Source organism: Leucoraja erinacea, unplaced genomic scaffold, assembly GCF_028641065.1.
Source record: "Leucoraja erinacea ecotype New England unplaced genomic scaffold, Leri_hhj_1 Leri_544S, whole genome shotgun sequence".
NCBI classification, from domain to species: Eukaryota; Metazoa; Chordata; class Chondrichthyes; order Rajiformes; family Rajidae; genus Leucoraja; species Leucoraja erinaceus.
This window is the reverse complement of record NW_026576448.1, coordinates 37,501-54,542: the sequence shown is the minus strand read 5'-3', so window position 1 is coordinate 54,542 and position 17,042 is coordinate 37,501. Positions and strand designations below refer to the sequence as shown.

Genomic DNA, 17,042 nt, shown 5'->3' with positions numbered 1-17,042 from the left:
GCTCCTATACTCAAATCCTTTTGCTATTGGTCAGAGTGCAGGTGTCGGGGGCTATGGGGAGAAGGCAGGAGAATGGGGTTGGGAGGGAGAGATAGATCAGCCATGATTGAATTTTTAGTTTAGAGATACAGCACGGAAACAGGCCCTTCGGCCCACCCAGTGCAAGTCTAAATCCTATAGGTTTTCCATGCTGTATCTCTTGTATACTCTGGAATTTAGAAGGATGAGAGGTATCTTATTGAAACATATAAGATTATTGTTATCATAATATTATATTTTACACTACTTTAGAAACATAGAAAATAGGTGCAGGAGGAGGCCATTCGGCCCTTCGAGCCAACACTGCCATTCAATGTTTCAGAAAGAACTGCTGATGCTGGAAAAATTGAAGGTTTAAGAATAAGGGGTTGGCCATTTAGAACGGAGACGAGGAAACACTTTTTCTCACAGAGAGTTGTGAGTCTGTGGAATTCTCTGCCTCAGACGACGGTGGAGGCCGGTTCTCTGGATACTTTCAAGAGAGAGCTAGATAGGGCTCTTAAAGATAGTGGAGTCAGGGGATATGGGGAGAAGGCAGGAACGGGGTACTGATTGGGGATGATCAGCCATGATCATATTGAATGGCGGTGCTGGCTCGAAGGGCCGAATGGCCTCTACTCCTGCACCTGTTGTCTATTGTTCATTAATCTGTTCCACAAGGGGGGGGGGGGTGGGGGAGGGTGAGAGGGGAGGGTTAAGGGGGTGGGGGTGGAGGGGCAGGAGGGAAGGGGTGGTTGAGGGGGTGGGGGGAGGAGAGCATGAGGGGGTGGGGGTGGGGCAGTGGGTGAGGGGGTGCAGGGAGGGGAGAGTGAGGGTGTAGGGGGGAGGGGCAGGAGGTGAGGGGTGTGGGGAGGGGAGAGGGAGGGGGGGGTGGAGAGGTGGGTTGAGTGGGGGGGTGATGGGGGTGGGGGTGGAGTGGGGGTGGGGAAAAAGGGTGAGGGGGTGGAGTGGGGGGGTGGGGAAAGGGTGAGGGGAGGGATGGTGAGGGTGTAGGGTGGAGTGGCAGGAGGGAGGGGGGGGGGGGAGGGGGAATGTGAAGGGGGTGGGAGTGGGGCAAGAGGTGAGGGGGTGGGGGGAGGCGGGAGAGTGAGGGTGTATGGGGTAGGGGCAGGAGGGAGGGGGGTGGGGGGAGTTGGGGGCATGAGATGAGGCAGTGGTGGAGGGGATGATGGGGGGGAGGGGAGAGGTGTGGGTGAGAGGGGGAGGGGCAGGAGGGTGAGGGGGAGCTGGGCTGTGGGTGAATCTTCACCGTGGGGCCGGTGATTTATCCGCAGGGTCGGTGCAGGGGGAAAGGAAGTCACGTTGGGATCGCTGGGGATTCTCACGGATGAAGAGGGACAAGGCCATCTCTCAGCCCAACATCTCACTGGCCGTGGCTGCGGAGGAGAGCAGCGCTCCGTACCATCGCAGCGCCTCAGGTAATGTCCCCCACCTGCCCAGTGGCCGCAAACTCAGCGTCCGGTCCGGTCCGGCCAGATCGAAGAGGAATGCAGTTGAACAGAGGGATCTGGGAATAACTGTGCACAGTTCCCTGAAAGTGGAATCTCATATAGACAGGGTGGTAAAGAAAGCTTTTGGTGTGCTGGCCTTTATAAATCAGAGCATTGAGTATAGAAGTTGGGATGTAATGTTAAAATTGTACAAGGCATTGGTGAGGCCAATTCTGGAGTATGGTGTACAATTTTGGTCGCCTAATTATAGGAAGGATGTCAACAAAATAGAGAGAGTACAGAGGAGATTTACTAGAATGTTGCCTGGGTTTCAGCAACTAAGTTACAGAGAAAGGTTGAACAAGTTAGGTCTTTATTCTTTGGAGCGCAGAAGGTTAAGGGGGGACTTGATAGAGGTCTTTAAAATGATGAGAGGGATAGACAGAGTTGACGTGGATAAGCTTTTCCCACTGAGAGTAGGGAAGATTCAAACAAGGGGACATGACTTGAGAATTAAGGGACTGAAGTTTAGGGGTAACATGAGAGGGAACTTCTTTACTCAGAGAGTGGTGGCTGTTTGGAATGAGCTTCCAGTGAAGGTGGTGGAGGCAGGTTCGATTTTATCATTTAAAAATAAATTAGATAGTTATATGGGCGGGAAAGGAATGGAGGGTTATGGTCTGAGTGCAGGTAGATGGGACTAGGGGAGATTATGTGTTCGGCACGGACTAGAAGGGTCGAGATGGCCTGTTTCCGTGCTGTAATTGTTATATCGTTATATGGTTATAATGTCCAGTCTGCTCTGTGTCCAGTCTGGCCAGTGTCCACTCACCCAAAGTCCACTCAACTGTGTGCCCACTCAACCCAGTGTCCAGCCAGCTCGGTGTCCAGTCCCGCCAGTGTCCAGCTTAACGTGCAGCTTTAGACCCAGGATTTGGTTTTGTATAATTGAGTCTACAGAACATTCAGACAGTATTCACTTCCCTTCACTTTTCCCACATTTTGTTACGTTACAGCCTTACTCTAAAATGGATTATAGACAATAGACAATAGGTGCAGGAGTAGAGGCCATTCGGCCCCTCGAGCCAGCACCGCCATTCAATGTGATCATGACTGATCATCCCCAATCAGTTCCCCGTTCCTGCCTTCTCCCCGTATCCCCTGACTCCGCTATCTTTAAGAGTCCTATCTAGCTCTCTCTTGAAAGCATCCAGAGAACCGGCCTCCACCGCCCTCTGAGGCAGAGAATTCCAGACTTACAACTCACTGTGTGAAAACGTGTTTCCTCGTCTCCGTTCTAAATGGCTTACCCCTTATTAGAAACATAGAAACATAGACAATAGGTGCAGGAGTAGAGGCCATTCGGCCCTTCGAGCCTGCACCACCATTCAATATGATCATGGCCGATCATCCAACTCAATATCCTGTACCTGCCTTTCTCTCCATACCCCCTGATCCCTTTAGCCACAAGGGCCACATCTAACTCCCTCTTAAATATAGCCAATGAACTGTGGCCTCAACTATCTTCTGTGGCAGAGAATTCCACAGATTCACCACTCTCTGTGTGAAAAATGTTTTCCTCACCTCAGTCCTAAAAGATTTTCCCCCTTATCCTTAAACTGTGTGACCTCTTGTTCTGGACTTCCCCAACATCGGGAACAATCTTCCTGCATCTAGCCTGTCCAAACCGCTTAAGAATTTTGTAAGTTTCTATAAGATCCCCTCTCAATCTTCTAAATTCTAGAGAGTATAAACCAAGTCTATCCAGTCTTTCTTCATAAGACAGTCCTGACATCCCAGGTATCAGTCTGGTGAACCTTCTCCGTACTCCCTCTATGGCAATAATGTCCTTCCTCAGATTAGGAGACCAAAACTGTACGCAATACTCCAGGTGTGGTCTCACCAAGACCCTGTACAACTGCAGTAGAACCTCCCTGCTCCTATACTCAAATCCTTTTGCTATGAATGCTAACATTCTTAAACTGTGGCCCCTGGTTCTGGGAATGAAATTCATTTTTTTCCCCCATGCAATACCCCATAATAAAAAAACTGATATTTCAGTTATTTCTTTTTAATTACTTTGCAAAAATCTCTAAACACCTGTTTTCGCTTCTTCATTCTGGGGTATTGTGTGTGGATTGATGGTAAAAAAATATTCATTTAATCCATTTTAATATAAGGCTGTAAGATTCAGATTCAGATTCAGATTCAAATTCAATTTTAATTGTCATTGTCAGTGTACAGTACAGAGACAACGAAATGCATTTAGCATCTCCCTGGAAGAGCGACATAGCAAACGATTTGAATAAATAATAATAAGTGTCCGGGGGGGGTGGTGATTGGCAGTCACCGAGGTACGTTGTTGAGTAGAGTGACAGCCGCCGGAAAGAAGCTGTTCCTCGACCTGCTGGTTCGACAACGGAGAGACCTGTAGCGCCTCCCGGATGGTAGGAGGGTAAACAGTCCATGGTTGGGGTGAGAGCAGTCCTTGGCGATGCTGAGCGCCCTCCGCAGACAGCGCTTGCTTTGGACAGACTCAATGGAGGGGAGCGATTGAGGAACCGGTGATGCGTTGGGCAATTTTCACCACCCTCTGCAATGCCTTCCGGTCGGAGACAGAGCAGTTCCCATACCATACTGTGATGCAGTTGGTAAGGATGCTCTCGATGGTGCAGCGGTAGAAGTTCACCAGGGTCTGAGGAGACGGATGGACCTTCTTCAGTCTCCTCAGGAAGAAGAGACGCTGATGAGCCTTCTTGATCAGAGTAGAGGTATTGTGGGTCCAAGAGAGGTCATCGGAGATGTTGACGTAACAAAATGTGGAGAAAGTGAAGGGGTCTGAATACTTTCTGAATCCACTGTAGTTTAGTTTAGTCACAGAGTGATACAGTGTGGAAACAGGCCCTTCGGCCCAACTTGCCCATGCGCCCGATCTACACTAGTCCCACCTGCCCGCGTTTGGTCCATACCCCTGCAAACCTGTCCGATCCATGCACCTAGTCTAAAGGGCTTGTCCCACTTTCCTGAGTTATTCACCCATTCTCCCGAGTTTTCAAACTCGCAGAATGTTCGTGATGAATCCGTGGATATATCGTAAGCGGCTGGTTATCTCAGACGTGGGTACCCGGGGCTATTTGTTTTACTCGTGGACATTTTTCAGCATGCTGAAAAAACGTCCCGACTTACCTGATGCCCCGAGAAATATCCACGGACTCCAGGACAAGGGGCCACACACAGTTTAAGGATAAGGGGGAAATCCTTTAGAACCGAGATGAGGAAAACATTTTTACACACAGAGAGTGGTGAATCTCTGGAACTCTCTGCCACAGAAGGTATTTGAGGCCACACAGTTCATTGGCTATATTTAAGAGGGAGTTAGATGTGGCCCTTGTGGCTAAAGGGATCAGGGGGTATGGAGAGAAGGCAGGTACAGGATACTGAGTTGGATGATATGGGATATGGGGGAGAAGGCAGGAACGGGGTACTGATTGGGGATGATCAGCCAGGAAACATGTTCCCGATGTTGGGGGAGTCCAGAACCAGGGGCCACACACACAGTTTAAGAATAAGGGGTAAGCCATTTAGAACGGAGACGAGGAGAAACATTTTCACCCAGAGAGTTGTGAGCCTGTGGAATTCTCTGCCTCGGAGGGCGGTGGAGGCCGGTTCTATGGATACTTTCAAGAGAGAGCTAGATAGGGCTCTTAAAGATAGCGGAGTCAGGGGATATGGGGAGAAGGCAGGAACGGGGTACTGATTGGGGATGATCAGCCATGATCACATTGAATGGCGGTGCTGGCTCGAAGGGCCGAATGGCCTCTACTCCTGCACCTGTGTTTAAGAGGGAACTGCAGATGCTGGAGAATCGAAGGTTACACAGAAAAGCTGGAGAAACTCAGCGGGTGCAGCAGCATCTATGGAGCGAAGGAAATAGGCAACGTTTCGGGCCGAAACCCTTCTTCAGACTGATCGGGGGTGGGGGTGGGTGGGGACAAGAAAGGGAAAAGGAGGAGTAGCCAGAAGGCTGGAGGGTGGGAGGAGACAGCAGGGGGGCTGAGGAAGGGGAGGAGACAGCAAGGACTAACAGAATTGGGAGAATTCGATGTTCATGCCCCCGGGGTGCAGACTCCCCAAACGGAATATGAGGTGCTGTTCCTCCAATTTCCGGTGCTGCTCGCTGTGGCCATGGAGGAGACCCAGGACAGAGAGGTCGGAGGCGGAGTGGGAGGGGGAGTTGAAGTGCTGAGCCACCGGGAGGTCAGCTTGGTTATTGCGGACTGAGAGGAGGTGTTCGGCGAAACGATCGCCCAACCTCCGCTTGGTCTCACCGATATAGATCTGCTGACATCTAGAGCAGCGGACGCAATAGATGAGGTTGGAAGAGATGCAGGTAAACCTCTGTCGCACCTGGAACGATTGCTTGGGTCCTTGAACGGAGTCGAGGGGGGAGGTAAAGGGACAAGTGTTGCATCTCTTGCGGTTGCAAGGGAAAGTGCCCGGGGAGGGGGTGGACCGAGAGGGAAGGGAAGAATTGACAAGGGAGTTATGGAGGGAGCGGTCTTTGCGGAAGGCAGATATGGGGGGAGATGGGAAGATGTGGCGAGTAGTGGGGTCACGTTGGAGGTGGCGAAACTGACGGAGGATTATTTTTTGTATGTGACGGCTGGTGGGGTGAAAGGTGAGGACTAGGGGGACTCTGCCCTTGTTGCGAGTGCGGGGATGGGGAGAGAGAGCAGTGTTGTGGGGTATGGAAGAGACCCTGGTGCGAGCCTCATTTATGGTGGAGGAGGGGAACCCCCGTTCCCTGAATAGTGAGGACATTTCAGATGTCCTGGTGTGGAACGCCTCATCCGTGGAGCAGATGCGGCGTAGACGGAGGAATTGGGAGTAGGGGATGGAGTCCTTACAGGAAGCAGGGTGGGAAGAAGTGTAGTCCAGATAGCCATGGGAGTCAGTGGGTTTATAGTGTATGTCGGTTAGAAGTCTATCACCTGCAATGGAGATAGTGAGGTCAAGGAATGGTAGGGAAGTGTCGGAAATGGTCCAGGTGTATTTGAGTGCCGGATGGAAGTTAGTGGTGAAGTGGATGAAGTCAGTCAGTTGTGTGCGGGTGCAGGAGGTGGCACCAAAGCAGTCGTCGATGTAGCGGAGGTAGAGGTTGGGGATGGGGCCCTGGTATGTATTGAACAAGGATTGCTCGACGTAACCTACAAATAGGCAGGCATAGCTGGGGCCCATGCGTGTGCCCATAGCTACGCCTTGTATTTGGAGGAAGTGGGAGGAGTCGAACGCGAAGTTATTGAGGGTAAGGACCAGCTCCGCTAGGCGGAGGAGAGTGTCAGTGGCTGGGTATGGGTTGCTTCTCTGGTCGAGGAAGAACCGGAGGGCTGTGAGACCATCGTGGTGGGGGATGGAGGTGTAGAGTGATTGGACGTCCATGGTGAAGATGAGGGGGTGAGGGCCTAGAGAATTGAATGCGCGGAGACGACGGAGAGTGTCTGAGGTGTCTTGGACATAGGTAGGGAGGGATTTAACCAAGGGTGATAGGATGGAGTCAAGGTATTTGGAAATGAGTTCGGTGGGGCACGAACAGGCAGAGACAATGGGTCTTCCGGGACAATCAGGTTTGTGGATTTTAGGGAGAAGGTAAAACCGGGCTTTGCGGGGCTGGGGAACGATGAGGTTGGAGGCTCGGTCGGGTAGGGCATTGGAGTGGATGAAGTTGGTGATGGTGCTGGAGATGGTTGCCTGGTGCTCGTCAGTGGGGTCATGGTCCAGGGGTAAGTAGGAGGAGGTGTCCGATAGTTGGCGCGTGGCCTCAGCTTTGAGAAATTGGAGGAACAGCACCTCATATTCCGTTTGGGGAGTCTGCACCCCGGGGGCATGAACATCGACTTCTCCCAATTCTGTTAGTCCTTGCTGTCTCCTCCCCTTCCTCAGTCCCCCTGCTGTCTCCTTCCACCCTCCAGCCTTCTGGCTCCTCCTCCTTTTCCCTTTCTTGTCCCCACCCACCCCCATCCCCGATCAGTCTGAAGAAGGGTTTCGGCCCGAAACGTTGCCTATTTCCTTCGCTCCATAGATGCTGCTGCACCCGCTGAGTTTCTCCAGCTTTTCTGTGTAACCTTCTACTCCTGCACCTGTTGTCTATTGTCTAGTGTCTATTCACCACCCTCTGACTAAAGAAATCTCACCTCATCTCCTTCCTAAAAGAACGTCATTTAATTCCCGTAAAGCCCGATCAAGGATAGTCCGGGGGTCTCCAATGAGGTAGATGGGAGGTCAGGACCGCTCTCTAGTTGGTGAGAGGATCGGAACCTTAAAGAGCAGCGGACTGTCGTATGAGCCCTGCGTCTCCCTGCTGGCTAGTCTCAGCAGTGGATCTGCAATCAATCATTGGGATCGCTCCTAGGTAGACAGAAATGTTGGAGGAACTCAGCGGGTGAGGCAGCATCTATGCAGTGAAGGAAATAGGTGACGTTTCGGCTCGAGATTGGCATCATAGATACATAGAGAACAGGTGCAGGTGGAGGCCATTCGGCCCTTCGAGCCGTCACCGTCCATTCAATGTGATCATGGCTGATCATCCCCAATCAGTTACCCCGTTCCTGCCTTCTCCCCATATCCCCCGACTCCGCTATCTTTAAGAGCCCTATCTAGCTCTGTCTCTCTCTCTCTCTCTCCCCAGATTTCCCACCAGTTTTCCATGTGAAGTTGAAAGACCAGTCGCTGCTGGAGGGGGAACCCCTCACACTCTGCAGTCTCCCCGCTGGCAGCCCCACCCCCACCGTCACATGGATCAAAGGTCAGTCACACTCTACCCTCTTTCCCCCTCTCCCCCTCTCCCCCTCTCTCCCTCTCCCCCTCTCTCCCACACCTCTATCCCTCTATCCCTCTATCCCTCTATCCCCTCTATCCCTCTCCTCCCCCTCTCCCCCTCTCTCCTCTCTCCCCCTCTCTCCCCTCTTTCCCCCTCTCCCTCTCTCCCCCCCCTCTCCTCTCCCTCTCCCCCACCCCTCTATCCCTCTAGCCCTCTCTCCCCCTCTCCCCCTTCTCTTCCCCTCTCCCTCTCTCCCCCCCAAAGAAAACTCCCTCTTCCCCTCTCCCCTCTCTCCTCCCCTCTCCCCTTCCCCTCTCTCCCTCTCTCCCCTCCTCCCCCTCCAAGTCCCCCCCCCTCCCCTCTCCCCCCATATCTCCCCCCTCCCCCTCTCACCTCCTCCCTCTCCTCATCCCACCCCTTTATCCCTCTATCCCTCACATTTCCCTCCTCCCTCTCTACCCCTCTCTCTCCCACCTCTCCCTCTCGCCCCCCAACCCCTCTCTCCTCTCTCTCCCCCTCTCTCTCCCCCTCTCTCCCCTCTCTCCCCCTCTCCCCCTCCATCTCTCCCCTCTTTCCCCCTCTCCATCTCTCTTTCTCCCCCTTCCTCCTCTCCCCTCTCTCTCCCCCTCTCCCCCCTCTCCCCCCTTCCTCAACCCTCCCTCTCCTCCTCCCCTCTCTCCTCCCCCCTCTCTTCTCCTCTCTCCCTACCCTCTTTTCCCCTTCTCTCCCCCCTCTCTCTCCCCCCTCTCTCCCCCTCTCCCCCTCTTCCCCCTCCTTCCCTCTCTCTCCCCCCCCCCCCCCCTCCCTCCCTCTCTCCCTCCCCCCCTCTCTCCTCTCTCCCTCTCTCCCCTGCTCTCTCTCTTCTCCCTCTCTCCCCCTCTCCCCCTCTCCCCCCCTCCCTCGCCCTCCCTCTCTCTCTCTCCCTCTCTCCTTCTCTCCCTCTCCCTTTCTCCCTCCCCCCCTCCTCCCCTCTCTCCCCCTCCCCCTCTCACCCCCCCTCTCTCCCCCAGCATTAACCCCCCCTCCCCGTCTCTCCCCCAGACGATTGCCCAGTGGCATCTGATGAGCGTGTCATGGTGGTTGCGTGTGCGGACGGGCGGCAGCTGGTCACGCTACTGAAGACCACGCGTGCAGACGTGGGCGTGTACGTGTGTACGGCGGCCAACCCCCTGGGCACCGCCTCCAGCACATGCTCCGTCTCCCTGGCGCGTAAGTGTCACGCGTGTGCGGGTGCGGTACTGTCCCGTGTGCCTACGTATGGCATCGTCCCGTGTACCGAGGTACAGTGAAAAGCTTGTGTTGCGTGCTAACCAGTCAGCGGAAAGACAACACATGATTACAATCGAGCCGTCCACAGTGTACAGATACAGGATAAAGGGAATAACGTTTAGTGCAAGGTAAAGCCAGTAAAGTCCGATCAAGGATAGTCCGAGGGTCTCCAATGAGGCAGATGGGAGGTCAGGACCGCTCTCTAGTTGGTGAGAGGACGGTTCAGTTGCCTGATAACAGCCGGGAAGAAACTGTCCCTGAATCTGGGGGTGTGTGTGCGTTCATTTCCACACTTCTGTACAATAGACAACAGGTGCAGGAGTAGAGGCCTTTCGGCCCTTCGAGCCAGCACCGCCATTCAATGTGATCACGGCTGATCATCCCCAATCAGTACCCCGTTCCTGCCTTCTCCCCATATCCCCTGACTCCGCTATCTTTAAGAGCCCTATCTAGCTCTCTCTTCAAAGCATCCAGAGAACCGGCCTCCACCGTCCTCTGAGGCAGAGAATTCCACAGACTCACCACTCTCTGTGAGAAAAAGTGTTTCCTCGTCTCCGTTCTAAATGGCTTACCCCTTATTCTTAAACTGTGTGTGGCCCCTGGTTCTGGACTCCCCCCAACATCTGGAACATGTTTCCTGCCTCTAGCGTGTCCAAGCCCTTAACAATCTTATATGTTTCAATGAGATCTTCTCTCATCCTTCTAAACTCCAGAGTGTACAAGCCCACAGCTGCTCCATTCTCTCAACATATGACAGTCCCGCCATCCCGGGAATTAACCTGGTGAACCTACGCTGCGCTCCCTCAATAGCAAGAATGTCCTTCCTCAAATTAGGGGACCAAAACTGCACACAATACCCCAGGTGTGGTCTCACTAGGGCCCTGTACAACTGCAGAAGGACCTCTTTGCTCCTATATTCGATTCCTCTTGTTATAAAGGCCAACATGCCATTGGCTTTCTTCACTGCCTGCTGTACCTGCATGCTTACTTTCATAGACTGATGTATAAGGACCCCCAGATCCCGTTGTACTTCCCCTTTTCCCAACTTGACGCCATTTAGACTGAGGTGAGAAAAAAACTTTTTCACCCAGAGAGTTGTGAATTTGTGGAATTCCCTGCCACAGAGGGCAGTGGAGGCCAAGTCACTGGATGGATTTAAGAGAGAGTTAGATAGAGCTCTAGGGGCTAGTGGAGTCGGGGGGATATGGGGAGAAGGCAGGCACGGGTTATTGATAGGGGACGATCAGCCATGATCACAATGAATGGCGGTGCTGGCTCGAAGGGCCGAATGGCCTCCTCCTGCACCTATTTTCTATGAAAGTGATTCTCAAGCTTTCTGTTTCATTGTTCACATAACCGAAGCTTGGAATTTTTCAAACACATAAGCAGTAGAATAGCCCCCAAAAGATACACATTTCACAAAATAGACAATAAACATTTCTATGTTCAAGAAATAACTGCAGATGCTGGAAAAATCGAAGGTAGACAAAAATGCTGGAGAAACTCAGCGGGTGAGGCAGCATCTATGGATCGAAGGAAATGGGTGACGTTTTGGGTTGGGACCCAACGGGGCATGCCCGGTGGTGCAGCGGGTAGAGCTGCTGCCTCACGGCGCCAGAGACCCAGGTTCAATCCCGACCATAGGCGCTGTCTGTACGGAGTTTGCATGTTCTCCCCTTGACCTGCGTGGGTTTTCTCCGGGATCTTTTGTTTAAACCCACACTCCGTAGACGTGCAGGTGTGTAGGTTAATTGGCTTGGGTAAAAATTGTAAGTTGTCCCCTGGTGTGTGTGTGTGTGTGTGTGTGTGTGTGTGTGTGTGTGTGTGTGTGTGTGTGTGTGTGTGGGTGTGTGTGTGTGTGTGCGTGTGTGTGTGTGTGATAGTGTTAGTGTGCGGGGATCGCTGGTCGGCACGGACACGGTGGGCCTGTTGTATCTCTAAACTACAGTAAACCAAAGGGGGGTAGAATGGAGGGGCCGAGTGGCCTGCTCTTGCTGCCTGAGCTAGGGCTTGGGGTTGTCACGTGATCCCAACACTTATTCCGACTCCGCTCCCGATTAACCAGGGCTTCCCGGACCGCCCGGAGCGCCGGAGATCCCGCAGACGTACAAGAACACGGCACTGGTGTTGTGGAAGGCTGCTGACACACCTGGACCATGCACCTACACGCTAGAATATCAACGCACAGGTGAGGGGCACACAGGTGAGGGGCATGCGCAGCACAGGTGTGGCAGGAAACACGGGGTGATTTTGTACAGCTGTACAAGATTCAATCCAATGATTCAATTTGTTAGTTTAGTTATAGTTTAGTTATAGTTTAGTTGTAGTTTAGTTATAGTTTAGTTATGGTTTAGTTTAGTTATAGTTTAGTTATAGTTTAGTTTAGTTTAGTTTAGTTTAGTTTAGTTATAGTTTAGTTATAGTTTAGTTATAGTTTAGTTTAGTTTAGTTGTAGTTATAGTTTAGTTATAGTTTAGTTATAGTTTAGTTATAGTTTAGTTTAGTTATAGTTTAGTTATAGTTTAGTTTATAGTTTAGTTTAGTTATAGTTTAGTTGTAGTTTAGTTACAGTTGAGTTATAGTTTAGTTTAGTTATAGTTTAGTTATAGCTTAGTTATAGTTTAATTTAGTTATAGATTAGTTATAGTTTAGTTATTGTTTAGTTTAGTTTATAGTTTAGTTTAGTTATAGTTTAGTTATAGTTTATAGTTTAGTTATAGTTAGTTATAGTTTAGTTATAGTTTAGTTTAGTTTAGTTATAGTTTAGTTACTTTAGTTTTAGTTTGCTTTAGTTCTAGTTTAGTTATAGTTTAGTTATAGTTTAGTTTAGTTATAGTTTAGTTATAGTTTAGTTATAGTTTTAGTTTAGTTTGCTTTAGTTATAGTTTAGTTTTAGTTTAGTTTAGTTTAGTTATCGTTTAGTTTAGTTATAGATTAGTTTAGTTATAGTTTACTTTAGTTATAGATTAGTTTAGTTTCTAGTTTTGCTTCATTGAGATTAGTCTCATTGAGTTTTGTTGGTCGGTGTGGGCAGGTTGTGTGGAAGGGGCAGTTTCCGCGCTGTGTGTCTCTGTCTCTGTGTCTGTGTCTCTGTGTCTGTGTGTCTCTGTGTCTCTGTGTCTGTGTGTCTGTGTCTCTGTGTGTCTGTGTCTCTGTGTCTGTGTCTCTGTGTCTGTGTCTCTGTGTCTGTGTCTCTGTCTCTGTGTCTCTGTGTGTGTCTGTGTGACTGTGTCTCTGTGTCTCTGTGTCTCTGTGTGTGTCTGTGTGTGACTGTGTCTCTGTGTCTCTGTGTCTCTGTGTCTCTGTGTCTCTGTCTCTCTGTCTCTGTGTCTGTGTGACTCCGTGTCTCTGTGTCTCTGTGACTGTGTCTCTGTGTGTGTCTGTGTCTCTGTGTTTTTCTGTGTCTCTGTGACTCTGTGACTCTGTGGCTCTGTGTGACTCTGTGTCTCTGTGACTCTCTGTGTCTCTGTGTCTCTGTGTCTCTGTGTCTCTGTGTCTGTGTCTCTGTGTGTCTCTGTGTCTGTGTCTCTGTGTCTCTGTGTCTCTGTGTCTCTCTGTCTCTGTGTCTCTCTGTGTCTCTGTGTCTGTGTCTCTGTGTCTGTGTGACTCTGTGTCTCTGTGTCTCTGTGACTGTGTCTCTGTGTCTGGTTCTCTGTGTGTCTCTGTGTCTCTGTGTTTCTCTGTGTCTCTGTGACTCTGTGTGACTCTGTGTCTCTGTGTCTCTGTGTGTGTCTGTGTCTCTGTGTGTGTCTCTGTGTCTCTGTGTATCTCTGTGTCTGTGTCTCTGTGTCTCTGTGTCTCTGTGTCTGTGTGTCTCCGTGTCTCTGTGTCTCTGTGTGTGTCTGTGTCTCTGTGTCTCTGTGTGTGTCTGTGTGTCTCTGTCTCTGTCTCTGTGTGTGTCTGTGTCTCTGTGTCTCTGTGTGTGTCTGTGTCTCTGTGTCTCTGTGTGTGTCTGTGTCTCTGTGTCTCTGTGTGTGTCTGTGTCTCTGTGTGTCTCTGTGTGTGTCTGTGTGTCTCTGTGTTTCTCTGTGTCTCTGTGTTTCTCTATGTCTCTGTGACTCTGTGTGACTCTGTGTCTCTGTGTCTCTGTGTCTCTGTGTCTCTGTGACTGTGTCTCTGTGTCTGTGTCTCTGTGTCTCTGTGTGTCTCTGTGTCTCTGTGTCTCTGTGTCTGTGTCTCTGTGTGTCTCTGTGACTGTGTCTCTGTGTGACTCTGTGTCTCTGTGTGTGTCTGTGACTGTGTCTCTGTGTCTCCGTGTCTCTGTGTCTCTGTGTCTCTGTGTCTCTGTGTGTCTGTGTGTCTGTGTGTCTGTGTCTCTGTGTGTCTGTGTGTCTCTGTGTCTGTGTCTGTGTCTGTGTGACTCTGTGACTCTGTCTGTGTCTCTGTGTGTCTCTGTGTGTCTCTGTGTGTCTCTGTGTCTCTGTGTCTCTGTGTGTCTCTGTGTCTGTGTCTCTGTGTGTCTCTGTGTCTGTGTCTCTGTGTGTCTCTGTGTCTCCGTGACTCTGTGACTGTGTCGTTGCCAGGTGATGGGAGCTGGATAGTTCTGGGCTCCGGAATCACCGACTGTTTCTACAATGCCACTGAGCTGATGGAGGGGTCTCTCAGTTTCCGGGTCGCCTGTGTCAACAAGGCCGGGCTGGGCCCCTACAGCCGAAACTCAGGCCCCATCCACATCGAGGGCGACCCACCTGCCCAGAGAGGTGAGAGGCACGGAGGGGGGAGGGGAGGGGTGGAGGGTAAAGACTCGGGTGGCATGAGCAGGGTCAGGGGCTCAAGGGTTGCCGACTCTCTCGCTGCCAAATAAGGGACAAACGGCCAAAATACGGGACAAATTCCCCGACGACAATTCGTTGACCGACTGGGCCGTGTCTGGGTGAACGATAGAAACATAGAAACATAGAAATTAGGTGCAGGAGTAGGCCATTCGGCCCTTCAAGCCTGCACCGCCATTCAAGATGATCATGGCTGATCATCAAACTCAGTATCCCGTACCTGCCTTCTCTCCATACCCCCTGATCCCCTTAGCCACAAGGGCCACATCTAACTCCCTCTTAAATATAGCCAATGAACTGTGTTGTCTCGACTACCCTCTGTGGCAGAGAGTTCCAGAGATTCACCGCTCTCTGTGTGAAAAAAGTTCTTTTCATCTCGGTTTTAAAGGATTTCCACCTTATCCTTAAGCTGTGACCCCTTGTCCTGGACTTCCCCAACATCGGGAGCAATCTTCCTGCATCTAGCCTGTCCAACCCCTTAAGAATTTTGTAAGTTTCTACAAGATCCCCTCTCAATCTCCTAAATTCTAGAGAGTATAAACCAAGTCTATCCAGTCTTTCTTCATAAGACAGTCCTGACATCCCAGGAATCAGTCTGGTGAACCTTCTCTGCACTCCCTCTATGGCAAGAATGTCCTTCCTCAGATTTGGAGACCAAAACTGTACGCAATACTCCAGGTGTGGTCTCACCAAGACCCTGTACAACTGCAGTAGAACCTCCCTGCTCCTAGACTCAAATCCTTTTGCTATGAAAGCCAACATACCATTCGCTTTCTTACGGGACCAGCACCGAACCCTGAGGCATACCACTAGTCACAGGCCTCCATTCCAAGAAGCAACCTTCCACCCTCACCCTCTGCTTCCTTCCATGGAGCCAATGTTCTATCCATTCAGCTATCTCTCCTTGGATCCCATGTGATCTAACCTTCCAGAGCAGCCTACCATGCGGAACCTTGTCGAATGCTTTGCTGAAGTTCATGTACTCAACATCGATAGCTCTGCCCCCATCGTCCTTTTTGGTCACGTCTTCAAAATTTATGAGACATGACCTCCCACGTACAAAACCATGCTGACTACCCCTTGCCCATCCAAATGCCTGTATAACCTGTCCCTCAGAATACTCTGTGGATGCTGGTGGTTTAAACCGAAGATAGACACAAAAAGCCAGAGTAACTCAGCGGGTCAGGCAGCATCTGTGGAGAACATGGATAGGTGACGTTTCACAGAGTGTTGGAGTAACTCAGCGGGTCAGGCAGCATCTGTGGAGAACATGGATAGGTGACGTTTCACAGAGTGCTGGAGTAACTCAGCGGGTCAGGCAGCATCTGTGGAGAACATGGATAGGTGACGTTTCACAGAGTGCTGGAGTAACTCAGCGGGTCAGGCAGCATCTGTGGAGAACATGGATAGGTGACGTTTCGGGTGGAGACCCTTCTTCAGACTGAGAGTCAGGGGAGAGGGGAACGAGAGATATAGATGGTGATGTAGAGCGATAAAGAACAATGAATGAAAGATGATAAAAGAGACAGGCCATTGTTCGGGGTAGCAGTGAGAGAGATTGTGGATGATCAGCCATGATCACATTGAATGGCGGTGCTGGCTCGAAGGGCCGAATGGCCTACTCCTGCACCTATTTTCTATGTATCTTTGACAGGGTGTTGCACAACTGTCGTTGGAGAGAGGAGGAGACCCTCTTCCAAGTTGGCAATGTTCTCCACTGATGCTGCCTCGAGGAGATTTAGCAGACAACATTTCTCGGAAGGAACTGCAGATGCTGGGTTTTTTTGTTTTGCACAGAAGAGAGACACGAAATGCTGGAGTAACTCAGCGGCTCAGACAGGCAGCGTCTGTGGGTGGAAGGAACGGGTGACGGTTCGGGTCGGGGCCCGTCTTCAGGAAGTGCAGACGATGACTTACACCGAAGATGGGCGTTAAAATGCTTAAGAGCTAAGGGCCTGTCCCACTTACGCGATCTTTTTGGCGACTGCCGGCACCCGTCATAGGTCGACGGAAATTTTTAACGTTGAAAATCCAGCGGCGACCAGAAAGCGCTACGACTCTTTGGGCGACCGAGGAGACGACTCACGACCGTACCGGGCGACATGTCGCGGGGTGAAGCCCGTACGGTCGTGAGTAGTCACCCAAAGAGTCGTACCTTGTTCTGGTCGCTGCTGGATTTTCAACACGTTGAACATTTTCGGCGAGCTGTAACATAGAAACATAGACAATAGGTGCAGGAGGAGGCCATTCGGCCCTTCGAGCCTGCACCATTCGCCATTCAATATGATCATGGCTGATCGTCCCCTATCAATAACTCCTGCCTGCCTTCTCCCCTTGATTCCACTAGCCCCTAGAGCTCTATCTGACTCTCTCTTAAATCCATCCAGTGGCTTGGCCTCCACTGCCCTCTGTGGCAGGGAATTCCACAAATTCACAACTGAAAAAGTTTTTTCTCACCTCAGTCTTAAATGACCTCCCCTTTATTCTAAGACAGTGTGGCCCCTGGTTCTGGACTCGCCCAACATTGGGAACATTTTTCCTGCATCCAGCTTGTCCAGTCCTTTTATAGTTTGATATGTTTCTATAAGATATCATATAACCATATAACAATTACAGCACGGAAACAGGCCATCTCGGCCCTACACGTCCGTGCCGAACAATTTTTTTTTTCCCCTTAGTCCCACCTGCCTGCACTCATACCATAACCCTCCATTC

At 50.9% G+C, this 17,042-nt stretch overlaps 1 protein-coding gene across 1 annotated transcript in view; it reads left to right on the top strand.

Moving 5' to 3' along the window:
• Positions 1–17,042, top strand: part of LOC129694106 (striated muscle preferentially expressed protein kinase-like) — a gene marked incomplete at both ends in the record, with an annotated part of 65,314 nt that overhangs the window by 38,536 nt on the left and 9,736 nt on the right. Inside the window, 5 exon segments of the mRNA XM_055630831.1 lie at positions 1,314–1,457; positions 8,155–8,271; positions 9,328–9,495; positions 11,621–11,743; positions 14,079–14,255. Of these exon segments, the coding sequence (XP_055486806.1) occupies positions 1,314–1,457; positions 8,155–8,271; positions 9,328–9,495; positions 11,621–11,743; positions 14,079–14,255 (729 nt within the window).